This window comes from Ailuropoda melanoleuca, chromosome 7 (assembly GCF_002007445.2).
Source record: "Ailuropoda melanoleuca isolate Jingjing chromosome 7, ASM200744v2, whole genome shotgun sequence".
NCBI lineage: Eukaryota > Metazoa > Chordata > Mammalia > Carnivora > Ursidae > Ailuropoda > Ailuropoda melanoleuca.
Window position 1 is genome coordinate 48,934,370 of NC_048224.1, and position 25,203 is coordinate 48,959,572.

The following is a 25,203-nucleotide window of genomic DNA, read 5'->3' on the forward strand; positions in this document are numbered from 1 at the left end:
ACTCTATGGAAGTCTAAATTGCTAATAACACTTACAGTTAACAGTCAAGTATCAAACCTGAAGATACTCCCAAAACATCTCAAACTGAGATAAAATGGATTAAAAAACTCAAAACAAAAAGCCCACATCTCTAAATACATACACTATTTAAGAAAAACATTTTAATTAAATTACCTGTATTAACTTTCAGTTACTAATTAATAAAATTGAAGAAGAACAAGATAAAGCAGAGAAGAAACACTACATTAGAGATGCAACCTTAAAAAGATTTTCCTCAAGTAATTTTCTAGGCTATAAGTTCCTTGTTATGAATACTAAACTTGCAAAATAAATTAAGACATCTCTTATATGATGCAAATTATGCATTGCTTTATTAAGAGCAAACTGCATACCAGCCAAGTACTTTCATTTTTTATTACTAGTCCACCATGACATTATGCAGCCAGTTCTGGACTATGTCACCTGATTCTAAAGTGCGAGAATAAAGTTTATGCTTCTTTCGCTATTGTATAATTAAAAATATCTAGTATTTTACAATTCTCTTCATAACAATGTAAACATTAAGGCTCAAGTCTGTTAATTAAGACATTCATTGTTTTCATTTTAGTTCACCCATGTGAGGAATTTAAGCTACTGAAATGAAAAGTACTGAAAACTACTTCTCAGTTCAGAAACCTCACAAATAATTAGTTTTGGACTTCAAAAATAATATTTAAAGCATCAGGTACAATTGAGACCTTAGCCTATAAAACAGCAAACAAAACCAATGGAAATAATCGGCAAACTCTAAAACTCAGCACTCAAACATACTAAAGGGAATGGAGGAAAAGGAACTGAAGTACAGTTTTAAAGACTGCTATTTTAAGCGACTTTAGTATAAATTAGAAAAGATATAGGACTCAAGCTTTTTCTTAAATCCACTCTGAGGCTAAACTCAGTTTTTTAATCAGTATAAGATTTAACGTCCCACGTCTTCTAGTAGAACACTAATGGGGTAATTTTCTATTTTAATTAGCATATCCAGTAAAGTTTTTCAAGCGATGACAAAACATGAACAATATTTATTTTTGAGACAGAACTTACTCACTTCTGCCTATCAAATAATGGCCACTGGGTAACTTTATCCTTCATATTAACAAAGTCCTTAGCCTTTTGATTATTCTGATTGCAAGACGATAGTCTGTCAGGAAATTTTTGGTTTTCATATGCCCACTTTTATTCAGGTAATTTATTTCTCAGAAGAGCAGTGCTGTTTTAAACGGTACTAATAGAAACACAATGTGAGCCACAAGTAAGTTAAAGTTTTCCAGTAATCATATTAAAAAAGGGAAAACAGATGAAATTAATTTTAATAACATAATTTAACCCAATTTATCCAAAATATCCTTTCAACATGTAATCAATATAAAAAATTATTAAGGTAGCTTAAATTATTTTTTTTTGCACTAAGCCTCTGAAATCTGGTGTGTATTTTATTTTACATTTATACCACATCTCAATTCACATTAGCCACATTTCAAGTGCTCAATTGCCACATGTGGCTATTGGCTTGTATTGGGCAGTGCAACTCTAGAGTACTTACAATTATAAAGTAATAATCAAAACTAACTTTTATTAAGAATTTGTGGTGAAAATCACAACTACACTTAAGAAGTTTTCATAAAACTAGAAAACCTGAGAAACATAAAGATGTAACAACAGTTACAAGACTGGATGAAAAACATTACTTTTAATTTTCAGCTAGCTTTATTTTACCACATGCTTCCTTTTTCCATAACTAGAAAGTGAAACTTCAATGCAGTCCAACCAAAACAATTTAAGTGCTTATTATAATAAGGTCTTGTTATAAGTTTATTTAGCATTCTTAGGTACTGCATATAGCTTCGAAATTCTATTTCTGAACACAAAATTCTGTGTTAAAAGAATGCTTCCCCCCCCAAAGGAATCTTTGTTAGCTTTTTCAGACTGGAAGATATAGCAAATTACAAAAGCAGAAAGTGAATTAATGAAAACATATGAACAAAGGACATAAGTCTTACATGTCAGGTCAACACAACAGTAATAACAGATCAGGAGTAACTCAAAGGATCCACTAATGAACATGACCGCAATTAAATCTTCAAAGAATAGGAGGCAATTTGAATTTTAACATCTGCTTTTTCTAAACATGTTTGGAATATACCCTTAACATTTTGTCCTTTTAGCAATTTTCCAAACTCTAAAATTTGGAAAACATGAATCTCCAAATTAACAAAAATAGCATTAAAAATTTGTCAGGATTTAATGGCCTCTATTCCTTCAAAAACTAAATGTGGACGTAAACAACACAAAGAAGGGATGTTGTAACAGTGGTGTAGCTTTTTGGATAGATAAATGAAGGTAATAATGGCAAAATCCATGAACTTTTCTTAATGTTTGAAGAAGCCTTAACTAAATTTGTGTATTTAACTAGGAAAAGGCTGCACAGGCCAACTAAAACATTTGTTTCTTTGGTTTTGGGTGAAATTATATCAGTGTAGTGTAGCAACGTTTGCATCCTGAGGTTAATCAAAAGTTCCTACGGGAACTTAATAGTTTGACTAATAAAAAAAATGGAAAAAAGATTACTTAAGCACTTTATTTGTAATAAAAAGTCATTCTAATCACAGCGGTTTGGGGGAGAGCAGGAATTAAAAAGGGGCCCAGGTAAAGAGAGAGTAGGAATTAAAAGAAGGGAATCTAGGTGGTTATTTAAAAATAAAACAGGCTGGGAATCACGAGATTAGATCTACTTTATGTCAGTGATTACTTGAGACTGTTTTGGTGTCAAGGTTCTACCTGCCGGTATATCAAACTCCTCTCTGATTAGAAGGATGGAAATGACAGCTACTCTGGTTCTTCCTTCCTGAAAGCTAAGGGCAGAGAAAAGTAGAGCTGCTTCTGAGAAACAAAGATGCTTTCTATCATTTTTCTAAGATGGTGGAAGTCTCCTTAAGAGGCTTTCCCAAGAAGGAAAAATGAAAGAGGGAAAGAAGAAAGCCACAGCAGAATTCCCTGGCCGTATTTCATGCCATTGCTCCGTCACATCCACTGTGCAACCACTCTGGTCCGGCCACCTCCCTCCCAGGAGGTTAAGCCCTCCCAGGGCATTGTTTGGCCGCGGTCCCTATTTACCACTCAGATCGCCTCCACCATCCCTGCTCTGGGATCTCGGGAAGCGCCAGGGCAGAAAGCCGAAAAGCTAGGAGAGGACTTAGTTTCGAGGACCTCCTCCAAACCCCGCTTGCCAACTGGTGTAGAAATGGGAGAGAGAACCCTGGCCTTTGCTTGGGTGGGTTCCTTTGGGGTCAGAGGCTTCCCCTCCGCCGGTGTCGAAGGGAGGTGGCCATTTGCGCCGGGCGCTCGGTATTGAAAAAGCCCTACCAGAGAGAGGGGCCTCCGTAGGCCCCGGACTCCGGGCCCGGTCCGAGTGTCAGGTGCGGCCCTCAGTTCCCAACCCTTGGGGCACCGGCGACTACAGCACACAGGCCCCGGGCTGAGACCGGTCTCCCGCCCGACCGCCAGGGACTTAGGGACCCGAGCTAGGGCCCAAGCCGCATCGTGCCCGCCCCCGCCCTACCTGTGGGGGCCCGGGCGGGGTCGCTAAGGGCCGCTCCCCGGAGCCCCGCGGCGGCGCGGCTCGGCGACGGAGGCGCCTTGTCTCGCCGGGGCAGAGCTCGGCGGCGGTTTCACGACCTCAAACTCCATCGGGAGCTATAGGGACAGCCCCGTTGGCTGCGGCGGAGGCCGCGACGGGGCCTCCTCCTCCTCCCTCCGCCTCCGCCTCCGCCTCCTCCTCCTCTCCACGGAGGCGGTCCTGGAGGGATCCCGACCTAGCTCTCGCGAGAAGATACTCCCCTTTTCACGCGAGATCACGCAGGACTGGGAGTTAAGGTGGTGGAAGGAAAGAGTAGTAGCCCCCGCCACCTGGACTGCGCATCAGCTTCCCTCTGGTCGAGTCTAACCACCCCTGTCACGTGACTAGGGAGCCCCGGAGCACTGTGGGAGGTGCTGTTAGGAGGCCTCGGCAAGCCGAAAGGGTTGATGGGAAACTCCCTGCACCTTCATCAGCGCCTTGACCCAACCTGCTAGACACTGGTGTGAGGCAGCGTCTGACTCCCCTTGTGCAAAAAGTGGCCTCCATTGAGCATAATCTGATACATCTGTATTATAGTCTATGCACTGTCCCGTAATCAAATACCGATCTGTTCTCTCAATCCCTCCACATATTTGCCAAGCAATCTCCCTATTAAAAAAAAAAAAATGCTTGGCAGGCACTAACACAGACCTCTTTATTAAAAAGAAAACTGAACTCTTTGGAAGCTGGCAGGGATCAAAATTCAATTAATATCTAAATAAATATTTGTTGAAGGATTTTTTACAGCAAACTGTAAAGCAGAAATTATGTTTTTATAAATGAGGAATCAGATTGGTAAGAGAAATAAGGGAATTAGCATTTGTGAAGTGCTTAGCATGTGCCAGGTCCTGTGTTAGGTAATAAAAATTTCATTTTTACCATTGATTTTAGTTTTATTTCACTCATCAAAATAATCCTAAAAGGCAGATACTACGTACTCTGTTACTGAGAAACTGAAAAACACAGATTAAGAAAATGGCTATGAGTTGTAATTAAATTCAAGGCACTTTCCAATGTGAAACCAGATGTCCAACAAAGGCATGTATGAAAATAAATCCACTATGAATTAAAAGACATATGAACAAGTAGTTTACAAACTGTAATGAGCTACATATAAATATATGTGTGTGTATATAAATATATATGTATCTGTTTCATTCTACTGGACAGTGTATATGACAATCTGCTAAGATTTTTCAAAGGTGGCCTGACCATCACGGTTAAAATTATAATCCCAATTTCCATTTCCTGGCACTCCCTATCCCTGCTTTATTTTCTCCAGCCTTATTTTCAAAATCTGATACACACTGATTTTACTTGTTTACTGTTTTTCTCCTTTCACTAGAATACAAGTTTCATGAGAGCAGGGATTTTTGTCTGCATATCTAACTTCTAATACTACTGTAAAGACTTAGTAAATATTTCTTGACTGAATGAATAGACAGAAGAAATAGTTTCCTTCTTTAAAATTCACAGATGTAGACAAAACACAAAGTTCTCCATTCCCATCTCCAGTTTATTTTCTTTTAAATGTAAACATATAGTTACATTGAAGGAAAAACAGTAAGGATTTTCTCTTATACCAAAGTAACAACTACCTTTCCAAGATCCTTTATACATAAATGCAGTAAATGAAGAGGCTGAACTCAAACAGTTGCATTTTTCCCCATCATATCAGAAACACAAACAATTAAAAGTGAATGTTTTAAATGAATAAATTCAACACTTTACTTTGCCATACCTGCATTTTTAAAAAGATTCCATTTTCCTGGACTTGTTTATATACATCATGCAAACAGACACTGTGCTAGGAATGTTCTGAGATCACTCTGTGCTACTGGACAGGAATAAATAAAAATAAATAACAACCATCACTTTCACAAAACAACCCTTCCCCCCAAGCAAATATCTCAAAGTGCTTACAAAAAATGCCACAAGAATCTTACAAGGCACACATAAAACTTAAACATGGTTCAACCATAATTTTTTCAAACATCAAGGATAGTAGATACCAATTCCTAAAAAACCAGTTTATTACTATTCTTTTACCCTTCCCTCCCATCTCCATCCCTCCCCCACAAAATTTCATCCTAGGAAGCAAAAATAAGAAAAGTACTTCAAGCACAAACTATTTCTGAAAGGGAAATGTTTTCATACCTACAAGTGGCCAATAATAGGTCAAATGGGAAAGAAAATCAAACGCTGCACTATCATGTTCTCCAGTGGAAGAAAAACACTATTTACTTTAGAAAAATTCTGTCTCCAAAGTACTACTCAAATAGCAACATTCATGAAGACACAAAACTCTCCTGTCTTGCTTTCCCCTCTTCTCTGTTCTTAGAAACTCAGGAAGATTTAAGTATAAAATCATAGAATTTTGGAGCTGGAAATAATCTTACAAATTACCAAGTTCAAAGTTATTGTTTTACATATAAATTTAAGAAAAACTGATAGAGGGGTGACTTGTCCAATGTCACTAACAAGTGGCATGGGGGGAAAGGGTTATGAAGTTGGTTTTCTTATCAAAGATGAGAGCTGGATTCTTTAAAGTGGCTCCCAGAGTTAAAATTCTATGGAGAATATATTTTTCACAAAAGTATCACAAAAAGGATATTTAACATTTATAACTATCAACATGTGATCAATCACAAAATTCTTATAAATGGTACAAAGTATATTACATTTTAAAATGTGGAAGGGCTTCAGAACCTAAGTATAGCAGAAATTCTACGTAAAGCTGAGGTGAGTAGAGGAGGAATAGAACATCTTGAAAGTAAGATGTATCTAGTCAGGCTTCTTTAACTAAAAGTAGTTCCTGCATTTTAGACAGTATGATTTGCCCTGCGATAGATTTTAATCTTCGCTTTGACAACAAAAAGTTTTGTGTTATTTGTACACAGGGATAGTGGAGAACAATGGCTCATAACACAATCAGAAATAGTACTCTCACTAAAACAACCATAGAGTCATGGTTTTGCTTTTGGCACATTTCTGGAAATACAAAATAAGTCTAGGGATGGTTAGGATTTCTGTCAACACGTGGTAAATGAAAATTGCATTAATGTAAATGAAAAAAGTTAATAATTAAAAGAACACTAATAGCTAACCATATTTAAACTGTTCATCTAGTGACAGCAAGATAATATATATTACCAATTCAAAGTAAAAAAGGTAATGAACTATTGATATACACAACAACATGGATGAATCCAATGGCATTCTGTGTGGTGAAAAAATCATCTCACAAGGGAACATACTATAAGATCCTACTCACATCATTCCAGAAAAGGCAAAATTATAGCAATAGCAACTGTTGCCAGGATTTAAAGATAGGTGGAGTTGATGATTACAAAGGGGCATCATGAGGGAGTTTTTAAGGGTAATGGAATGTTCTGTAAATGTAGACCAAAAACAAAGGTCAGTTTTAGTATATGTTAACTAAAAAATAAAAATGAAATAGATTTTAAAAAGGAAACAGTAGAGTATCTTTGGTAAAGTTGGACTTTCTAAAACAAAATTTTCAGAGCTTCATACCAATGGTATAATTTCACTGATCGTAAAATTTTATTTTATGATAAAATCAAGAAACTTGGGCCTGATCATTCATTTCTAAGATATGTATACTAACAAATCATGGAAACATTATTTTAAGGAATATTAGCCCATGTACAAGGAAATTCTACTACTCCCAAGTGAATCTGAAGTGTGTTCCCTTATAGTTTAAAACAAGTACGTTGGTGCTTAGCTTTAGAATCCAACTGCAGTTTGTTTTAAAAAAAAAATTGCAGTCCTACAAAGACTTAATGATGGATTACAGCATGTTTTTAAATCTATTTTCTCTTCCTGTTATCCTAATTCATTAAAATTATTATGTGGTTGGGATTTTACATGTACATCATTTATCTAGAGAGTCAAAATCAGAATCTAGAAATACTGCTGGATCCTCTGTCACTAGAATCAAGAATATTTAAAAGAGGAATATTATTTCTCTAGATACACCACTGGGACTTACATATACTGTATGAGATAAGACAGCATCCCATTAGCTTTATCACGTCTCCCACACTTTGGAACTGTTAGTAGACGTTCAGAAAGAATAACATGTGTAGGCAGACCAAAATTAAGACCCAAAGATGGGGAGGGGGATGCAATATAACAGATGCTGCATTTCTGTAGAAAAACGTGCCTAACAGAATGATATAAGGCTTACGTAGCAAGGTGTGGTTCTAATTATAGTAGATTTTGCCTTTTGAGATCATGCCTGGGTAGTTTTTCACTACTGCTTCTGCCATGGACAGAAGTTAAGTGCTTTTTGAGGGCAGATTTGTGCTTGAAATCCATGTCACAACAGTGGCATTTGTATGGGCGATCTCCACTATGTATGTTCAGGTGGTCCTGAAGTGTGCTTTTAGCAGTAAATGTCTTCAAGCACACAGTACACTGAAAGGGCCTAATGCCCATGTGCCCTCGAATATGACGGTTGAGATTTTTCTTCTGCGTAAATGTTTTCCCGCACTGCAAGCACAAGAACAACTTATGCATCTTAAGGTGGCGCAGATAGTTTTCAACGTGAAGAAATCCTCGAGGACACCTGGGGCACTGGTGTCTCAGTGAATAAGCATCCTCCAGATTCTGAATCTCGTTCACTGTACCATGACTTCCTTCAGTATTCTCACAAAATAAGCTCTGATCTTGATTCCCAGGAACTTCTGCCACTCTGCTCTCAACTGTAGAATTGATCAGTGAATGCTGTGTTTCAGAGAAATACATGCTTGCTTTTGAAGAGGTACAAGGCTGTGAAAACTGCCCATTTTCTACACCAGCAGTACTAATAGATTCCACATGGAGGATACAAATTTCATTATCTTTAAAACCAATATCTACTGAAGACAACTCTGGTGACTTCATTTCCTTTCTCTCTGATGCCAACTCTACCGTAGACTGTAAAACATTGCTTTCTTCTTCTTTTACGTGAAAATCTATGTTTATAGGACTATCCTCTGAAATTTCAATAATCTCACAGTCTTTATCTGAATTTTCTTCTTCATTCTTAACATCTGGATCAGAGGATTGACACAGGTCAGTATGCTGATTGTTATTTTTCATAGAAAGATCAATTTCCAGATACTTTGACAAAGCTTCTGTGCACTTTTCCACAATGTGAACCATCTGCAGGTAACTAGCAGCAGTCAAATATTTCAAAAGCTCTTTCCTTTTAACTTCAAGTGCTCCAGTATAGCAAGAGAGCAACAGTTTTCTGCCAACTTCTGCACTCTGCAAGATGGTGATTCTGACATGTTTTGACTGCGTAAGTAAAAACTGATCTCTCATGAAAGTGGAGCAAGCAGCTAAAATCACCTTGTGCCCCTGGAACTCAGTGTCATTGATATAAATTGACACATCGCAAAATAAATTCTGCTGTCTCAAGAGATTCATTTTCTGCAAGACTACATCTCCTTGCTGTTCAAACTGGAAGTGCAGAACATCGGATTCAGCAGCCATGGTCACAATCTAAGCAAAATAAAACACAAACGTTGATGTAAACATAGGGAATGCTTTCCTACAGTGTGACGGTAAAAACAAAAAATCCCAAAGCTGAATTGGGTAAAAGAAGATTCAAATTCTAATCTAGGTGCAAAGAGTGAACTCCTATGCCACCATCTCAAAACCGAGAAAATGAAAACACATTTCTTTGTGATCTCATGGTCCATTCTTCATATTTTTGTTACAGCACTTATTACACTGATTTGTACTTAATGGTTCTGTTTTTCTCCTTGGCTAAATTTTATCTGTTCAGTGGTCCAAGACACTGTTAATGCCTACTACTAAGGGGACTTAACACAGTTTCTCACATTAGAAACTTTAATGTAATCTCCAAATTTCCCATTCCCCATCATTACTGCAGGTCCTCATTCTGTTCCCTTGGACCATTGCAAGGTCTTCCAACAGGTCTCCTTGATACCACACTCTCCCATATTCCAACCTCCCTTCCTGAGTGCCACCAGCACTAACATCTTTTAAAACTTTTTAAAAAATTTTCTTCTACTTTATTTTTTTAAGTCTTTTTATTTATTTGAGAAAAGGAGAGAGAGAGCGAGAGCACGAATGACAGTGAGCACGAGTGGGGAGAGGGGGCAGAGGAAAAGGGAGAAGCCGACCTCCTGCTGAGCAGGCAGCCCAATGTGGGACTCAATCCCAGGACCCTAGGATCATGACCTGAGCTGAAGGCAGATGCTTAAGCAACTGAGCAACGCAGGTACGCCTCTCCTCTACTTTAAATCCTCCATTGCTCTCCTCTACCTCCAGGACAGCCTACCCTTCTTAGCAAATACAAGATCCCTCATTATTTGGTCCTAACATCTTTAAGGCTGTATCTTTCCTCTATTCTCTTTTTCCTCAAAGCTCCTTCGATACTGAGATTTGCACCATTGCCCAGACAAGAAGACCGGAATACACTTTTGCACGTTACATTAAAACTTCCAGTTCCTCTCTCCAGCTAGTGATTTGGCTCCTTTAAGACCCAAATCAATTAAGACTGCTCTGACTCCTCCTCCTGTCTCCCCAACAGAGTCAGTTGCTCCCAGAGCACCACGAAAAGGTGCTTGGTTCATCTGACTTTTACAGCGAGCACAGGGGCCGGCACAGAGCAGGCGCAGCGGAGGAACATCTGTTGAACTGATGGGAACCCAAGCTGGCCTGGAAGATCTTGCAGCTCGCCACACACAGGTCTTGCCGAGCTAAGCCTCCCAGGACCATAGGCCCTGTCGGCCAGGTGGCTGCAGCCCCAGTGCAGCCTCCCAGTCCGCGCCTAGCTGCCCCCTTCCTCCTCCTCCTCCTCTTCCGGCTTCCCCACCTGCCCGTCTCCATTGCGTTCACTCACCGACTCAGGGAGCCAGAGCCCAGCTTTCCGCAGCAGCGGCGGCCCAGGCCGGAAGGTGGACTTAGCCTGGGAGGAAACACATCCGGTGTCAACTAGCTTTACTCCTCACTGGGGTGGGCTGGGCGTCCCGGAAGGACATCCTGAGACATTCTCCCTTCCTCACTTCCCCCGCTCCTGGAATGGCAGAGAGGCACCGGTATTCCGGCAAATCCCATCTCTCCTGCCCCAGTTTCGGCGCGCAAGCCGTTCCCCTTCGTGAGTTCTCCCCAGCGTCCGAATCGCAGACGGGTTGTGAGGCCGAGGTACAGCGCGTCTATCGGAATACCCTGCAACGGGACCACAGGGAGGCCCTCATGGGTTGTTACGGGCCGGGTTCTCTACTCACTGGGCCATCTACAATTTAAAAGGTGGCGGAGGAAAGGAGACTGCCGTAAGGATCGGTATTCGAGAATGCCTAGCTAATAACCATCGGGATCTGGCCCCGACCTCTGGATCTCATTTCACCCATCTGTCGCGTGTCGTCGTTCCCCGACCCCCTCCCCACCCGCCAGCTCTAGGTAAACCCAGGCCTTCTATCTAAACTCTGTGGCTGCCTCTTCCCTCGTGCCCTCTCTCTCCTCCCACTTATCCTTCAAAATCGCGTTCATAAATCCCGTCATCCCTGTAGCCATCCTGAATTGCCCTGGAATTAGTTGGCTCCCAATTGGGAGCCTGTAAGCCCGTTGGCTGCCTTCATTATTGCAATTATCATACCTGTATTGGAATCTGTGACCCATCTGGGTGGAGGTATTTAGGACAGTGATTTAAGATCTTTGCATTCCCCGAAGTCTAGCCCTGAGTAGGCATCAAGTATTTGCTAAATGAAGGAATGTCTGAACCAGTTGTTGAAAGCAGTAGCTCTACCACCTCAGTTAACAGATTCTCCTGGAAGTGACCCTACTAACAATTTCTAGTTTATCAGATTTGCTTCAGAAGCCATGCTCAGAGTGCTTGATTAATATGTGTTTTAAGCAATAGGGGTGAAGAAAGCTTTCCTTATTCAAATTTAGGCTACTGAAAAGGAAAGCAGGAGGGACAGAGAAAAGAAACCACTGACACCAGAGATTTAATTGTCACACTTTTATTAAGGAAACTTCCCCATAATAAGTGAAGAGGTAGTTCATAGTATGTCTAACATACAACAGATTTAGAACAGCTATTCACCAGCTGAAATAAAATATTCTGGTTTGTTTGTTTAGGACAGTATTTTAGAAGTGGTGACATTGGTCACCCTCCATTTATAGATCTTCTAATAAAGAAACTAAAACAAAACCACATCTGATTTACCTCAGAGCCACTTCAGTTTGGAGTTTGTCTTTAAAATTAAATAATAAATAAATAACGGTGACACACAGTAATTTTTTAAAAACCAAACTATGGTAAAGAGAGTCCTTTTTAATTAATCTGGGGATCCATAAAATATAAATGCAGAATGACTAAGGTTTTAAAAAATCTTCGTCCTCTATAAGAATACAACTAGTTTTGAAAGTCATCTTCCCTTATAAAATGTATTTGATATCAGAAGTTGACCACTTTGCAATACAATCTAAGAAACATATATAAACAAAGGAGAAAAGTCAAGTCCCACCAAAACTAAGAAAATGTCTCACAGAAACAGAACACCTCTCCAGCCAAGAAATGGAGGAGACTGTAAATCACTTCAGTGGTTTGCAGTTGCAAAAGGTGGGAACTAGAAGTTTTACTGATCAAAAACCATCGAGATGCTGATTTTAAGTGATCAAAGGAAACAAGGTATTTTCTTTATTATTCCTAGTTTAAATCACCTTATCTAAGACCACATAAGACTGTATGAGATTGTAAGCTCTGTGAGGGCAGGGACCGTAGCAATCTTACCTTTGTATCCTCAGTATCTAGCACAGTGCCTGGCAACAAAGGTGCCCAATAAATGTTTCTCAACTACTGAATGAACCCAGAAATAGTCTCCAACCAAAGAGACCAATCTTATTTGAACCCATGCCTTTTAGTCTTCAAACCAGTAACAAAAACAGGACATGAACGTAAGCAAAGGAAGCACTCCAACTTGAAATTTCCCTGTGATGAAATATGTTCAGAGAAACATTGGTTAACATATTAATGTCTCACTGTTGCATAGAATTGGTACTCTTTGGCTGGATCATATAAAAATCAGAATGCTAGGTAGCATCGTTAGACCATAAAAATGAGTGACTTTAGGCATAAGATACCTATTAGTCTTATCACTCAATTTTATTCTCATTTTTAAGTGTTTTAACAAAAGGTAGAAATTATAACTCAAATCAGATTCACATGTAAATGCATCAAATTATAACAACTTTAAAAATTCCCTGTGACTACTCAAGTTAAACTTCAGTTTTGGTTTATCTGTACATGCATTCTCAGAGCTCAAAAATAAAAACAAAATCCTCATGGAAATGAAATAAACACTGCTTCCAGACAAAAATCAAGTTTCACATTTGGATCCTTCTCATGTTTCTTACTTGTCCTTTCCCTCCTTGACCCCCACCTAAAAAGTCAGTCACTTGCTTGAGAAGAATGTAATATTCACTCTAACAGAAAATAATTAATTAACAAAAAACATCCTTCCTGTGATGTTTTGTTTTCAAAATCTGGGCTGTCTCAAAAAGCCAACAGGGATTCCCAAAAGTGAAGCACAAACTGGGAGCTTTTTGCTAATATACTCCTGATCATGTACTAACTCTTTTTAAGCCAAGAGATAGTGAGAAATAAGACATTAGCTCATTCTTAGTCACTTCTCTACTTCAGCCAACTTTGGCCAGGCCACCTCTTTGAGCTTTGGATACTCCAACTTAAAAAAAAAGAGGTGGAGTTAAGATTCTCTGAGGACTCTAAGACTCCTATTACCTAAATCTAACTCCTGAGCCAAAAGCTGCTAAGACTCAAAATTTTATTTCTGAACTATAAAATGTGATTTAGCAGAAACAATTTTGTTTTTCCATATTGGAAGATCAATTTTGTATGAGTGAGCTATCAAACATGGCAAGGTGGGACTGTGTACCTTTATAGGAATATCTGAATGCAAAACCTGATTGCTCCTCCGTGATCTACTTTTTTCATCCATTTTAGAAACTAGTGTTCAGGAAGAAATGAGAATTCAGAGATTACATTACACCAGACAAAACTCTGAAGGCCAAACTCACCTTTCTGATGGCTAGCCTCTAAAACAAAGTCCAGAGACAGACTCCCAAATAGTCCCTTTTTAGAGAGACTGTTATACTTTAGCACATTTTAAGTGTGCCTGGAGCAATCCCGACTTCAACAGCATCCACAAATAAGTTACACATTAATTATAAGCATTTGGCTTCTTTTTGGGAAGACCTCCTATGTAAGTGCTATTGTACAACTGTACTTCTGTCCGTTATTAATTACGCTCCTCATGCTGATCCCTAACTATTTGTCTGTAGGTGTTGCTGAAAAGATTGTACTCTGGTCTATATGAACCACTCAGTGACAATGAAGTTGGGCCATAATACTGTTGAAGAATACAGAACAACCCAAAATACTTCACAGCCAGTTCCAAGACAAGTACAAATGTAGGAGGCAGATTCATTATCAGTAGGCAATTAACATTAGGCAACCAGAAGTTCTATCACATATTCAGGCCAAGAGCAGTATCACCTTATATCTCAGCCTATTTTTTGCCAAAGAAAAATACTACTCCTTCTCTTAGCATAGCATCTATTAGTGGACTGTAGGTGATGTTATTAACTTATCGGTACCTTCAGGATGTGCCCAGTGAAAAGCCTAAAATAGTGTCAGTCTAGGACAAAAGTCAATGTTAGGTAGACAAATGGAATACTCCTTGGAAAAGGAAAACAGACATCACGGGATAAATAATTCAAAACAAAATGGGAGAGGACAAAAGGAAGGCAAGACCACTCCAAGTGGTAAGTTGCCTGCTCTGTTAGTGCTTGGACTCACCCCTACAACCTGCACAGAGGCTTTGGGAGAAGTCACACTAGCAAAATCACTCCTAAAAAGACTCAAGACTATTGCCACGTTTTCAGTCCATTCTAAGTTGTGAGCATAAAGCCCCTACTCAATTCACACAAGTACTATCATTTCTTAAGTTCAAGACAGCTTGGGCCAGTTTACCTGCATCCAGGACCTGTGTTGCATCAGGCTGTGGCTGACACCCTTTAGAGTCTGTGACTGTTGTACATGCAAAAGAATCAAAATCCACTGTGAGGTCTTGCACATTTCTTTCATTGGCATTATCAAAGCTGTTTTTGCCATGCAGCTGTTTAAGATGTTTCCTCAAAACTGGCTTATGTGCAAAAACCATGTCACAATAGTTACACTTATGGGGCTTATCTCCACTGTGAAGGTTAAGATGATCCTGTAAGGAACACTTCTGAGAAAAGGTTTTCCCACAGATCTTACACTGGAAAGGTTTAATGCCGGCATGCACACGCATGTGTCGATGAAGGTTGCCTTTCTGAGTGAAAGTCTTGCCGCAGAGTAGACACATAAAGAGTTTGTGCATTTTTAAATGGTTGGCGTAGTTCTCCAGGTGGCGAAACACCCTGGTACACTTTGGGCACTGGTGATGCCACTGTAGGCCTTTGTCTACACCTCGAATATTAGGCCCAAAGACATCTTTTGAGGCCATGATGATATTATCACTGCCTGCGTAAGAGAGGGCATAATTGTGGAGATGGTTTTGTTCTATTTCACTTACTCTGTTTTCCACAGTTGAATTTATCAGGGAATGCTGGGGCTCTGATGAATGTAAAGCAGTGGGTTCAGAAGAAATAAACTGGTTCTGATCTTTTTTACTTCTAACCTCGGACACATCCCCAATAGATTCTACCTTAACAATCTGAATATCACTGTCCTCCATATCCATACTGTCTTCAGATGGATGAATACAAGGTGAATCCTGTTTTGGGGAGCCGCTGGCATCTCCCTGCTGTTCTTTTGACTGGGGAGAAGCACTCTGCGGTTCACATCCCTCTTTACTATCCATTGGTTGTTTTGGCTTTATAAACTTCCACAAGGCCTGCGTGCACCGTTCTACAATGTGGCTCATCTGAAGAAAACTTGCAGCAGTCAAGTAATTGACCAGTTCCATCTCAGGGAATTCCAGCACACCACTATAACAGGATAAGAGCAATTGTCTCCCCACTTCGGAACTCTGCAATATGGAGATTTTCACCTCTCTGGAATCATTCAGTAAAAACTGGTCTCTTAGGAAGGGGGAACCTGCAGCAAACACAATTTTATGCCCCTGTACCTCAATATCATCTATGAGAACTGTAACATCACAAAATTTATTCTCTTCTCTTAATTTGTTCATTTTTTGTAACATTGAATCTCCATAATTTTCAAACTTGAAGTGAAGGAGATCTGATCTTTCAGACATTTTGGCAGACCTAAAGAACAGAAATGTAAAAAGGATGAATTTAAGAAAATTCAAACATTAAGAAACCTGGATTTTTCCTTCCAAAAATAAATTTGTGTTGTCATATCTCTTCATATGTATCCAAATGAAATTTTCCTTGAAAGAGGAAGCTAGTGTAACAGCTTTCAAAGGCTGTGAAAAATTATTCCACACCAAGTGTCAATTGCACCTAAGGAGTAGACTTGTATCAGTGTAAATAGTCTGACATCCGTTCAACTTTTTAAGATACTTTACAAGAACAGCGCTTGAGTTACTCTAAGAACATTTTTTCTGCTTCTCAAATGAGAATTCTATCAGGTTTCAAAAACAAACTAAAAACATCCCAATAAGTAATAAAATAACTATTTTCTTTTGCATGATACTATGAATCTGCTTCTTCAAAGACAAAATGTTTTCCTTGCTTTCTACTTTAAAGAACTGCAGTGACCTTGCTTGCCCCATTCCTGGCTAAACCATCTTCTATTTAAACTGATGTGCATTTATTCATACAAGCATTTTTGCAATAAACTGAAAGTAATAGACTTAAAGGGACAATGTTTAGACAGTGTCAAATGCACAGGTCTTTATCCTGTGCATTTTGGACAAATCTAAACTCTCAAGCAACATTTCTTGATACAGAAAGTAAATAAAATATTTTATATAGAAAAACCAGATGAGCCACTTGGTGGGAATCTCAGTAGGAATAAAGTCAATCAAATTAATAGCTTATAGATTCTGTTCTTCTTTATTCCTCTTTATCCATCATTACTCATCAACTGGACTACTAGAACAGGATCATAAATGTTTCTTGGGTTCCAGCTTCTGTTCCTCCGAATCCAACTTCTACACCAAATGTCAACTTTCAAAAACACCGGATCTGATTATATACAACCCCCGCCTAAAATCCTTCTGTGACTTCCCATTGTCTCCTGGATGAAGACTAACCTTTGAATATAGACCAATGAAGTAAACCTAATAATAATTATGATAAACATTGGCATAACCCATTCAACCATGAAGAAGGTGTCTGCCAAACTCTTTGCGTATCTGTCCCTTTATACAGCAATTCCTTTGGAGAAAATTCCTATGTTCTGATTCTATACTCTCTAAAGGATTTTCTGATAATTTGGCTTCCCATGTTTCTCTCTAAAGGGAAGGATGAATTAGCTATGCAAACATGATAATTCCAGTCCACCAGTCATAGTAAAAATAATAAATTGGCACTCTGTTTATATACCAGTCTTCTGTGAGATCAGTAGGTATATCAACTCTAGCCTTGAAAACCAGCTCTACAATCTCAGTGCATCAATAAATTCACCTTGAACTTTGTGCATTCATCAACTCCATAGTTGAGAATCACAAGAGACAATCAGCTGTAATTGGCCACATATAGATCCTGAAGCCCACTCTTTATAATATTATCTTCTATAACAGTGACTTACCAAGGCTCAAAGAACACCAGCTCCTGAAGCAGAGTCCAGGTCTTACTCATAGTGCTCGGTGCCTGGTGCATGACAGCACTTTATTGATTCCAGGCCTTAGCACGGCTCATTCATTCATTTTTTCTCCCTCCTTCTCTCTCTCTTTCTTTCTTTTCTTTCTTTTTAAAAGAGTTTATTTGAGAGAGAGTGACAGTGAGAGAGATCACAGAGGAGGAGAGAGAATCAGAGTAGTAGCTAAGTGGAGAGCCCGATGCAGGGCTTGATCCCTGAGATCATGACCTGAGCCTAGGCAGATGCTCAACCGACTGAGCCACCCAGGTACTCACCACAGTTATTTTTTTAGTCTAGAACACTATTCCTAGCCAATTTTGACTTTCTTTCCCTCCCTCCCTTCCTCTCTTCCTTCCTCCCTCCTTCCTTTCTCTCCCTCTTCCTTCCTTCCATCCTTCCTTCCTCACTCTTTCCTTCTCCCTCCCTTCCTTCCTTCCCCTTTCTCCCTTCCTTCTTCCCTTCCTCCCCTCCCTCCTTTTTTTTCTTTTCTCCTTTCCTTTCCTTTTTGTTCTTCTAAGTAATCTCTACACCAAACATGGGGTTCAAATTCATGACCCCAAGACCAAGAGTGGGATGCTCTATCAACTGAGCCAGCCAGGTGCCCCATCACTCTTTTATTTCTTGAGACGCCCCTACCTAAGCTCTTCGACTAAAACAGTTGTCTCTACTGGACCCATAGCATAGCACTTCTACCATAACACTCAAAATACTTTAAGTACTTGTTCCTTCCCCTCCAAACTGCAAGCTTCATGGCATTAGAGGGAAACATCTCCATCTCACTCAGTGAGGCTGGTGCTGGGAACCTGCATCGTCTAGGGCAAAACACTTTTTCCTTTTGCTTCAAATTCTACTTACTGCAGCCACATTACTGGCCAGACCCTCTTCTGTTCAAACTGGTGTGTCTTCCCATCACCTAATATTGTACTAAACACATGGCAGGTGCTCAGTTTGTGTTCGTTGAACCTACAGAATTTGTTTGACAATGGAAGGAAAGAAGAACTGCTGTTAGGAAGATCAGCTCAGAGTCTAAAAGCATTACAGATCTGAGGCCATGAGAGCCTAGAAAGGAAAGAAAATGGGAATAAGGAGTAAGGAAAAATAATAAAAGATATTTTAAAGAACTTGGTAATTGACTAGATACAGAGAATGAAAAATAAATAAATAAAAGGAATGTGTAAAGGTTCCAAACTTAAGAATTCAGCTGAATGAAAATGTCATTGGAAGAGAGGTGAAATGTAGGAGGGAGAACTGGCATGGTTTATTAACAAAAATAGACATACAGAAATTAGTAAGCTTTTCCTTTGTATGGTATTCTGAATGTACAGGTAATGAATAATCACAATAAAGATGAGAAAGGAAGGATACAGAAAGCAAATACAGCATCAGAGAAAAGATGGTGAACATCAAATAAAAAGGAAAAATCTAGGAGATACAAGAAATAAATCAATAAAGAAAGCAGCAAAATTGTATTATCACTGGTTAGTTTTAGCAATTACGGTGGCCTCATACATTCATTCTGGAAACAGTGAATGCCCCAATTTATAACCAGAAGTTATAAAAATGACTGTTGTTTCAAGTGGCCAAACAAAAGGGGTATTCTTTTTTTTTTTTTTAAGATTTTATTTATTTATTTGACAGGGAGAGACAGCCAGCAAGAGAGGGAACACAAGCAGGGGGAGTGGGAGAGGAAAAAGCAGGCTCGATCCTAGGACCCTGGGATCATGCCCTGAGCCGAAGGCAGACGCTTAACGACTGAGCCACCCAGGCGCCCCAAAAGGGGCATTCTTTTTTAGAGTTTAGCTTGTCCTCAGTCTACCCTCAGGTTAGTATTTTCCTACAGACACCCAAAAATGATCATTAGTTCCTTCCATTTATAGGATGATAATACTCAGAGTGTTTTAGACAACTATCCTCAGGGATAATTGTTCCTTGAAGCTCCAAAAATGAGGAGCTTGAGTACTTCCTATCAATCAGTCTCAAGAAACTTAACAGCGGGAGCAGCCCAACAGGTAGGTACCCCAGGAAAGTGCTTGCTTTGATTTCTCTGCTATAGTCCAAGAGTGTGAGGAAAATTTGTTCTGTTTACTTTAAGAAGTTTTGCCTAACGTGTCAATATGCTCTATTGGCTGCCTTTGATAAACTTTTATTTCTGGACCACATAGTTTATCCCTTTAATCGATTCCCGCCACCGGTTTATCTTTTCAATACAATGTTAGTTATTTGGGGGCAACACTTGGTCAAGTGTTACTTTATACACAGCTCACTCAACAAAACCCAGAAGAATAATTAACTCTTTAATGTCCCCTATGAAATTATAATTGTGCTATGGTAGAAAGGCCCTTCATTATCATCATATCCTCTTTTGAGTGTCCTGGGGAAAATTCCTTTCTAGGGTTTGTTACCAAAATAGTTTTGACAATGTAAAACCAAATTTTAAACAATTTTTTTTTTTACTTTTAAAAAATGTCAAAATGAAAAGGAATAATTGTGTTTCTTATAAACTGGCTTAACAATAAGAGAAAGGATAGCTAATCTTTATTGAATCCTTGCTATGTCCCAAGTATAGTGCTAAATGCTTTACCTAAATTGACCCACCTAATCCTAAAATCCCTAGAAGGTAGGTATTATTAGCATCCCCATTTTGCATATGAGGAAATTCAATCTTGGCAGATATAAGTAACTTGCTCAACTTATGAGAGGTGGAAAGTATTAAGTGTTAGAGCTGGAACTTGGGCCCAAGCTATGTGATGCCAGAGTCCATATATGAAAAAACAAGACTGACTGAAGTTTTATCTGATGAATGTTAACCGTGTAACTGTTCAGACTTCCCTCCTCATATCCACTCAGCTGTACATTTAATGATTTTCATACTTTTGTGTATTCAGTATGCTTCAATAAAAGGTTTATGTTTTAAAACAAAGAGTACAATGTAAAGTCAAATTTGTGTCAAGTCTAGAGGACTTAATAGTAAGCCTTTTATGTACTAGTTGTATTCTCGATTGCGTTTTATTCCCTTATCCTTGTTTTACCTTTGGTTCTCACCTATTTTAACTTTATGTTATTTTTCCATCTTTTGTGTATTTGTATTTGTATACTAAATCTGAATGCCATTTGCAAATAACTAATTAACTTCTAAGTATAGCAGCAGTTATTCATAAGTTTCATAAAAATCACTCACATAATTTTAGATTATAGAAGAGCTTTGAGTAACTGAAAAAGTAAAGAACTTATCAGGTAGAATAGAGACTTGATCACCATATTCTGTTGATTCTTTCCTCAGAATGACTTCCAGATTCTCTCTCTTTATTCTGTCATTGCCATGGTTCAGACCCTTATCGTCTACTACCTAGGTGACTGTAATTAAATCTGCATACTGCCAAGTTTCTATTAGCAATTTTTTAAAAAAGGTTTTATTTATTTATTTGAGAATGAGCGAGCGAGAGAGAGAGAGAGAGAGAGAGAGAGAGAGAGCACATGCAGAGGGAAGGCAGAGGGAGAAGCAGGCTCCCCGCTGAGCAGGGAGTCAGATGCAAGACTCTATCCCAGGGACCTGGGATCATGACCTGAGCCGAAGGCAGAAGTTTAACCGACTGAGCCACCCAGGCGCCCCTATTAGCAAGCTTTGAATGACCTATTTCTCAAGCATCAATGTAAGAGGAATATTCTCACTTAAGACCACTTTCTCTGTTATAGTTATACAGTTCTTTTATAATTATCTCCATAACAAATGTGCCAACTGATCTGAAAATTTCCCCTTGTTCAAACAGGAGTAACCAAAAAGGATCAGTGGATATTCTAAGTTGGACAATGTTTACTGCTGTGCTACAGGCAGTGAGAAAATACCCAAGTTTCTTATTTCACATACCGCTAATTACTTATAAGGAAAAATTTTCTATTCCATATTGTAAACTCCCAAGCTTTCTGTCAGTCTATTTTCTCATCTACCTCATAAAAGTACCCTTACCTTTCAACTTAGCACTCATAACTACCTGGAAATCTTTGTTTCTCATTAACACCATACCCCATTTTTCAAAAAGGTTGCATTACACCACAACCGGTTTCTCTGGAAACTTCAATCTTTTTCTTCATTTGGGTAACTTTCATGACACTATATTCTCCAAGTTATCAATCTTTTGTTTTGTTTTTAATTTTAACTTTAAGTAATATACACAGAAATATATCCTTCCTGGAAAATTTTTCAATATTATAGATACTGTAAAAGTCCCCTTTCCCAACCATCCTGCACTTACTACTGAGTTTAAGTTTGGTCCTTTTTGACTCTCCTTCCCTCCATTTGAAAAACAGTAGTTCTATATGCCTAGGCCCAGAAAATATAAGACTGCATTTCTTACACATAAACTATACATATTGTTTGGCAACTTTCTTTTTTTCATTTATTGTTTTTGACAGCTATATATGTTGAATATAGATCTAGTTCATTCTTTTTAAACCGTTGTATAGAAATGGGCAAGTTGCTTAACTACTGGCCTCAGCTTTCCACCATTCTTTTGCTTGTTTGCTCTTCGAGGGTCCAATAAATTGTGTAAAGGTAAGTATATCCTTCAAAGCTCAGTCCTTGATTTTTTTCTGTTTTTTCAAGGCTTACTTCCTCTCAGAAAGCCCATCTGGTTTCTCCATGTTTTATTTACATGCTCTATTAAAAAAAAAAAAATCCCTAAATCCATCCTTATGGCCAACCTTAACCAAACTTAACTTTACCTCAAGTTACTCAAAAGTACCTGCCCTAGGCACTATTCTATTGCTTGAAATGCCTAAACTCCTGCACTGTCTAAAACTCAGCAAGTTAAAAATAAAAATTAACGGAGAATGGCTCTGAGAACAGTGGACATGAAGGCAAGGATACCTGTAGTATGCTACTACTCTAACAAATCAAGATCAAAATAATGAGGACCTGAATATTGACAACAATCATAGGGATAGAGAGAGGAAAACAGATTTGAGAGCTATTTCAAAGAACTGGTGGACTTGGTGACCAATGTGGGGTTCAAGAAAGGATAGTTTAAGATGACTCCGAGACTTCTGATTTGAATGACTGGATTAATCTGACACAGTGTCACTCAATAAGCTAGGAAATATTAGAGGGGATGATCATGGATCTGGTCTTAAAATGTTTAGCCAGAGAATCTTATATGACATGAAGGGGAAGATTCATTAGCTAGCTGGATATGAGTCTGAAGCTGAAGAGGAGACCTAATTATAGATAGTAAGTGATAGATGAAAGCATGGCATAAATTGACCTAATCATGAAAGAAACTGACATAAGTGGCATTGATTGAAAGAGGATATAAAACAGAAATAAAAAGTATATATGTAATATAAACATACATCCATTACTTACCTTCTCAACTAGGATCTCCTTCCAAGCCTCTCCATTTTTTATCAGTGAACCTATCTTTGCTTAAAATTTTCCCACTCCTTTCGCTCCCATATTCAGTCACTGCTTAGTGCAGTGGAAAAAACTATGGATTCTGGAGACATACTTCCTACGAACAACAAGCACTTACTAGCTGTGTGACCCTGGGCAAGTTACTTAACCCCTTCTGTGCTTCATTTTTCCCATCGGTCAAATAGTAATACTATTTCATAGGGTTGTTATGGGAAATTAAAAATTAAATTGTTTAAAAGAGCTTAGAACAGTGTTGGGAATGTGCTCAATAAGCATTTGTTAGGTGAATAAACAAATAAAGCCTGTCCATTTTCTTTGTGAAACACTTCACATGTGGCCTTTCCTCATTCTCATTTAACACCAAACCAGGTGAGGTCTCCATTATTTCATAAATCGTCGCCTCATTACTCTACTAAAACTGCTTTTTAAAAGGTCTCTAATGATCTCTCTCTCTTTTTAAAAGTAATCTCTATGCCCAACATGGGGCTCAAACTCATGACCCCAAGATCAAGAGTTGCATGCTCTACTGACTGAGCCAGCCAGGTGCCCTATTAATTATCTTTTACTACAGAAATGCAATCTGTTCTCCCCCTTCTCATTCCCCAAATGCTCTGCATGAATTGTCCCAATGGACCCTCCTCAAAATTCCCTTCTCCTAATTCTGGGTCTTCTTGGTTGCTGGAACCCTGTACTTTTATACATTATCCCCTACCTCTGTTTTTGCTATCCCACCAATTCATTCCTCTTTCTGCTTCATAAATGCAACCATTCCCCCAAAATATCCCCATCTTTCTCAATACTTCCTTCCTGATGCCAAATATTACCACAGCTTCTATTTCTATGCCAATGACTCAAACTTTTACCTCTAGCCACAACACTAAGGTTAAGCTGCAGATTTGCATTTCCAATTCTATACTGGACAGTCTTATGTGGCTATTCCATTATACCTTTAATTCAACATGTCCAAAAAATAAATTTGTAATCTACAAGTTTATGGTTTTATTGCTGATAATAGCATCAACATTCTCCAAATACCAAAGGCCTAAAACCTAGGAATCAGCTTTGCTACCTCTTTCTCCCTCAACATCCAATTTATTATATAGTTTTCACACCATTCACTCTAGCATACTTTTCTTCTTTCCAGTAACACTGTCGTAACTCCATTTCAGGACTTCATTAACTTTCACTAGGCTGATTCGATTACTCCTTCAAAAGAGTTTCTAATAAGAGTACCCAGACATTTGTTGGAGAATCTATAATCAACTTATAGACATCTCTTTTCTACAGGCTGACTTCTAGAACAACAAGGCTTTCTACAGTGCAAATCTGACTGTATAGTCTCCCGCTCAAAACTGTTTTAAAAAAACTACCCATCTCCTTTAGAATTAAACCTTTCACTATCTGGACCTCAGCCTACTTTCCCAGCCTCCTATCTCATCCTACGCACAAGAGCCCCCTATTTCCTCCTCTTCACACACAAGTTACGTTCAGTCATTCCTTCAGAGCCTTGCAAACTGTTCCTTCTGCCTGAAAAGCTCTTCTCTCCACTTTATCCTCTCCAAGAACTATAATTCAGACGTCACTTTCTTTCTTCAGCCTTCCTAGCCACTGCCCGTTGGGCAGTTCACACATATACGACTGATATGTAAATCACAGGAGCAATTATTTGTTTATACCTGGCTCCCAAACTTGACCCTGGAAAACTGGAAGGGTATCTTAAGCCGCAGTACCTGGCATAGCGTAACAGAAAAGGCGCTGTCGCCAGCGGCCGATTTTGGGGAAACCCCGGCAAAAGGGTAACCTAGGTCAGCACGCGCATAGTGAGTCTAGCGGGCTGGCACCGAGGCCTTGCCAGGCCCTTAACTCTGGCACTTCCTACAAGATGCCAGAGTCAGGCGTCCAAGCCAACTGCTGGGCCCTCGGCTGGGGTCCCAGGAGGAGGTCCCTGGGGCATAGTTAGGCTCCCCACTCCAGACTCGGGGAAGGGGAAGGGGCGGGGCACAGCGTGGGCCGGGCCAAGGGTTCCTTAAGTCCCGCCGGGCCTAGGCCAGCTCCTCGCCCCCATCCCAGAACAGGTCCCGGCCAATCCAGGGCCCCAAGGGGGCTCCCTCTTGAGAGACCCCGTACCCCTGCCCGGCGCTCCGGCCGCCTCCGCACTTACAGACCCGGGGGAAGGCCACCGTCAGGATCCGGCACCGCCAGGAGCTCCGGCCCCTCGGGGCTCCGGGAAGGGGGAGGGGCAGGGAACCCGAGCCAAAGGGGGACCCAACGGAACCGGAAGGGCAGCCCTCGCCGGACAAAACAACTTCCAGGTCCCTTGGTCCTATC

The 25,203-nt window shown here is 39.5% G+C and overlaps 3 protein-coding genes and 1 long non-coding RNA gene across 13 annotated transcripts in view; 1 reads left to right on the forward strand and 3 right to left on the reverse strand.

Moving 5' to 3' along the window:
• Positions 1-3,958, reverse strand: part of RC3H2 (ring finger and CCCH-type domains 2) — a 52,362-nt gene extending 48,404 nt beyond the window's left edge. For 3 of the 4 annotated variants that reach the window (XM_034664459.1, XM_034664457.1, XM_034664460.1), the window contains exon 1: positions 3,599-3,957. The gene's annotated coding sequence lies outside the window, so the exon portion shown is untranslated. Of the gene's footprint in view, positions 1-3,598 lie in introns of all 4 variants that reach the window. The other variant, XM_034664458.1, reaches the window with a different exon arrangement.
• A 1,195-nt stretch (positions 3,959-5,153) lies between these two features.
• On the reverse strand, positions 5,154-25,145 carry ZBTB6 (zinc finger and BTB domain containing 6). 3 transcript variants are annotated; one of them, XM_011225924.3, is made up of 2 exons: positions 25,037-25,145; positions 5,154-9,166 (listed from the first exon to the last, which is right to left on the reverse strand). In XM_011225924.3, exon 2 carries the CDS (start codon positions 9,155-9,157, stop codon positions 7,886-7,888), a length of 1,272 nt encoding a protein of 423 aa, XP_011224226.1. In that variant the 5' UTR covers positions 9,158-9,166; positions 25,037-25,145; the 3' UTR covers positions 5,154-7,885. The 3 variants fall into 3 exon arrangements, with proteins under 3 accessions (XP_011224226.1, XP_011224225.1, XP_002920038.1); XM_011225923.3 differs by having other exon boundaries at positions 25,041-25,120; XM_002919992.4 differs by lacking the exon at positions 25,037-25,145 and adding an exon at positions 10,536-10,708.
• Positions 10,713-12,183, forward strand: LOC117803022. Its single transcript, XR_004626571.1, has 2 exons — positions 10,713-10,837; positions 10,943-12,183. It is a non-coding gene; the product is annotated as an uncharacterized LOC117803022 (long non-coding RNA).
• ZBTB26 (zinc finger and BTB domain containing 26) lies at positions 11,644-25,146 on the reverse strand. Of its 5 annotated transcripts, none has more exons than XM_002919993.4 (2): positions 25,037-25,146; positions 11,644-15,967 (listed from the first exon to the last, which is right to left on the reverse strand). In XM_002919993.4, exon 2 carries the CDS (start codon positions 15,955-15,957, stop codon positions 14,632-14,634), a length of 1,326 nt encoding a protein of 441 aa, XP_002920039.1. In that variant the 5' UTR covers positions 15,958-15,967; positions 25,037-25,146; the 3' UTR covers positions 11,644-14,631. The 5 variants fall into 5 exon arrangements, with proteins under 5 accessions (XP_002920039.1, XP_011224223.1, XP_034520358.1 ...); XM_011225921.3 differs by having other exon boundaries at positions 25,041-25,116; XM_034664467.1 differs by having other exon boundaries at positions 25,003-25,099.
• Positions 25,147-25,203: the final 57 nt, after the last annotated feature.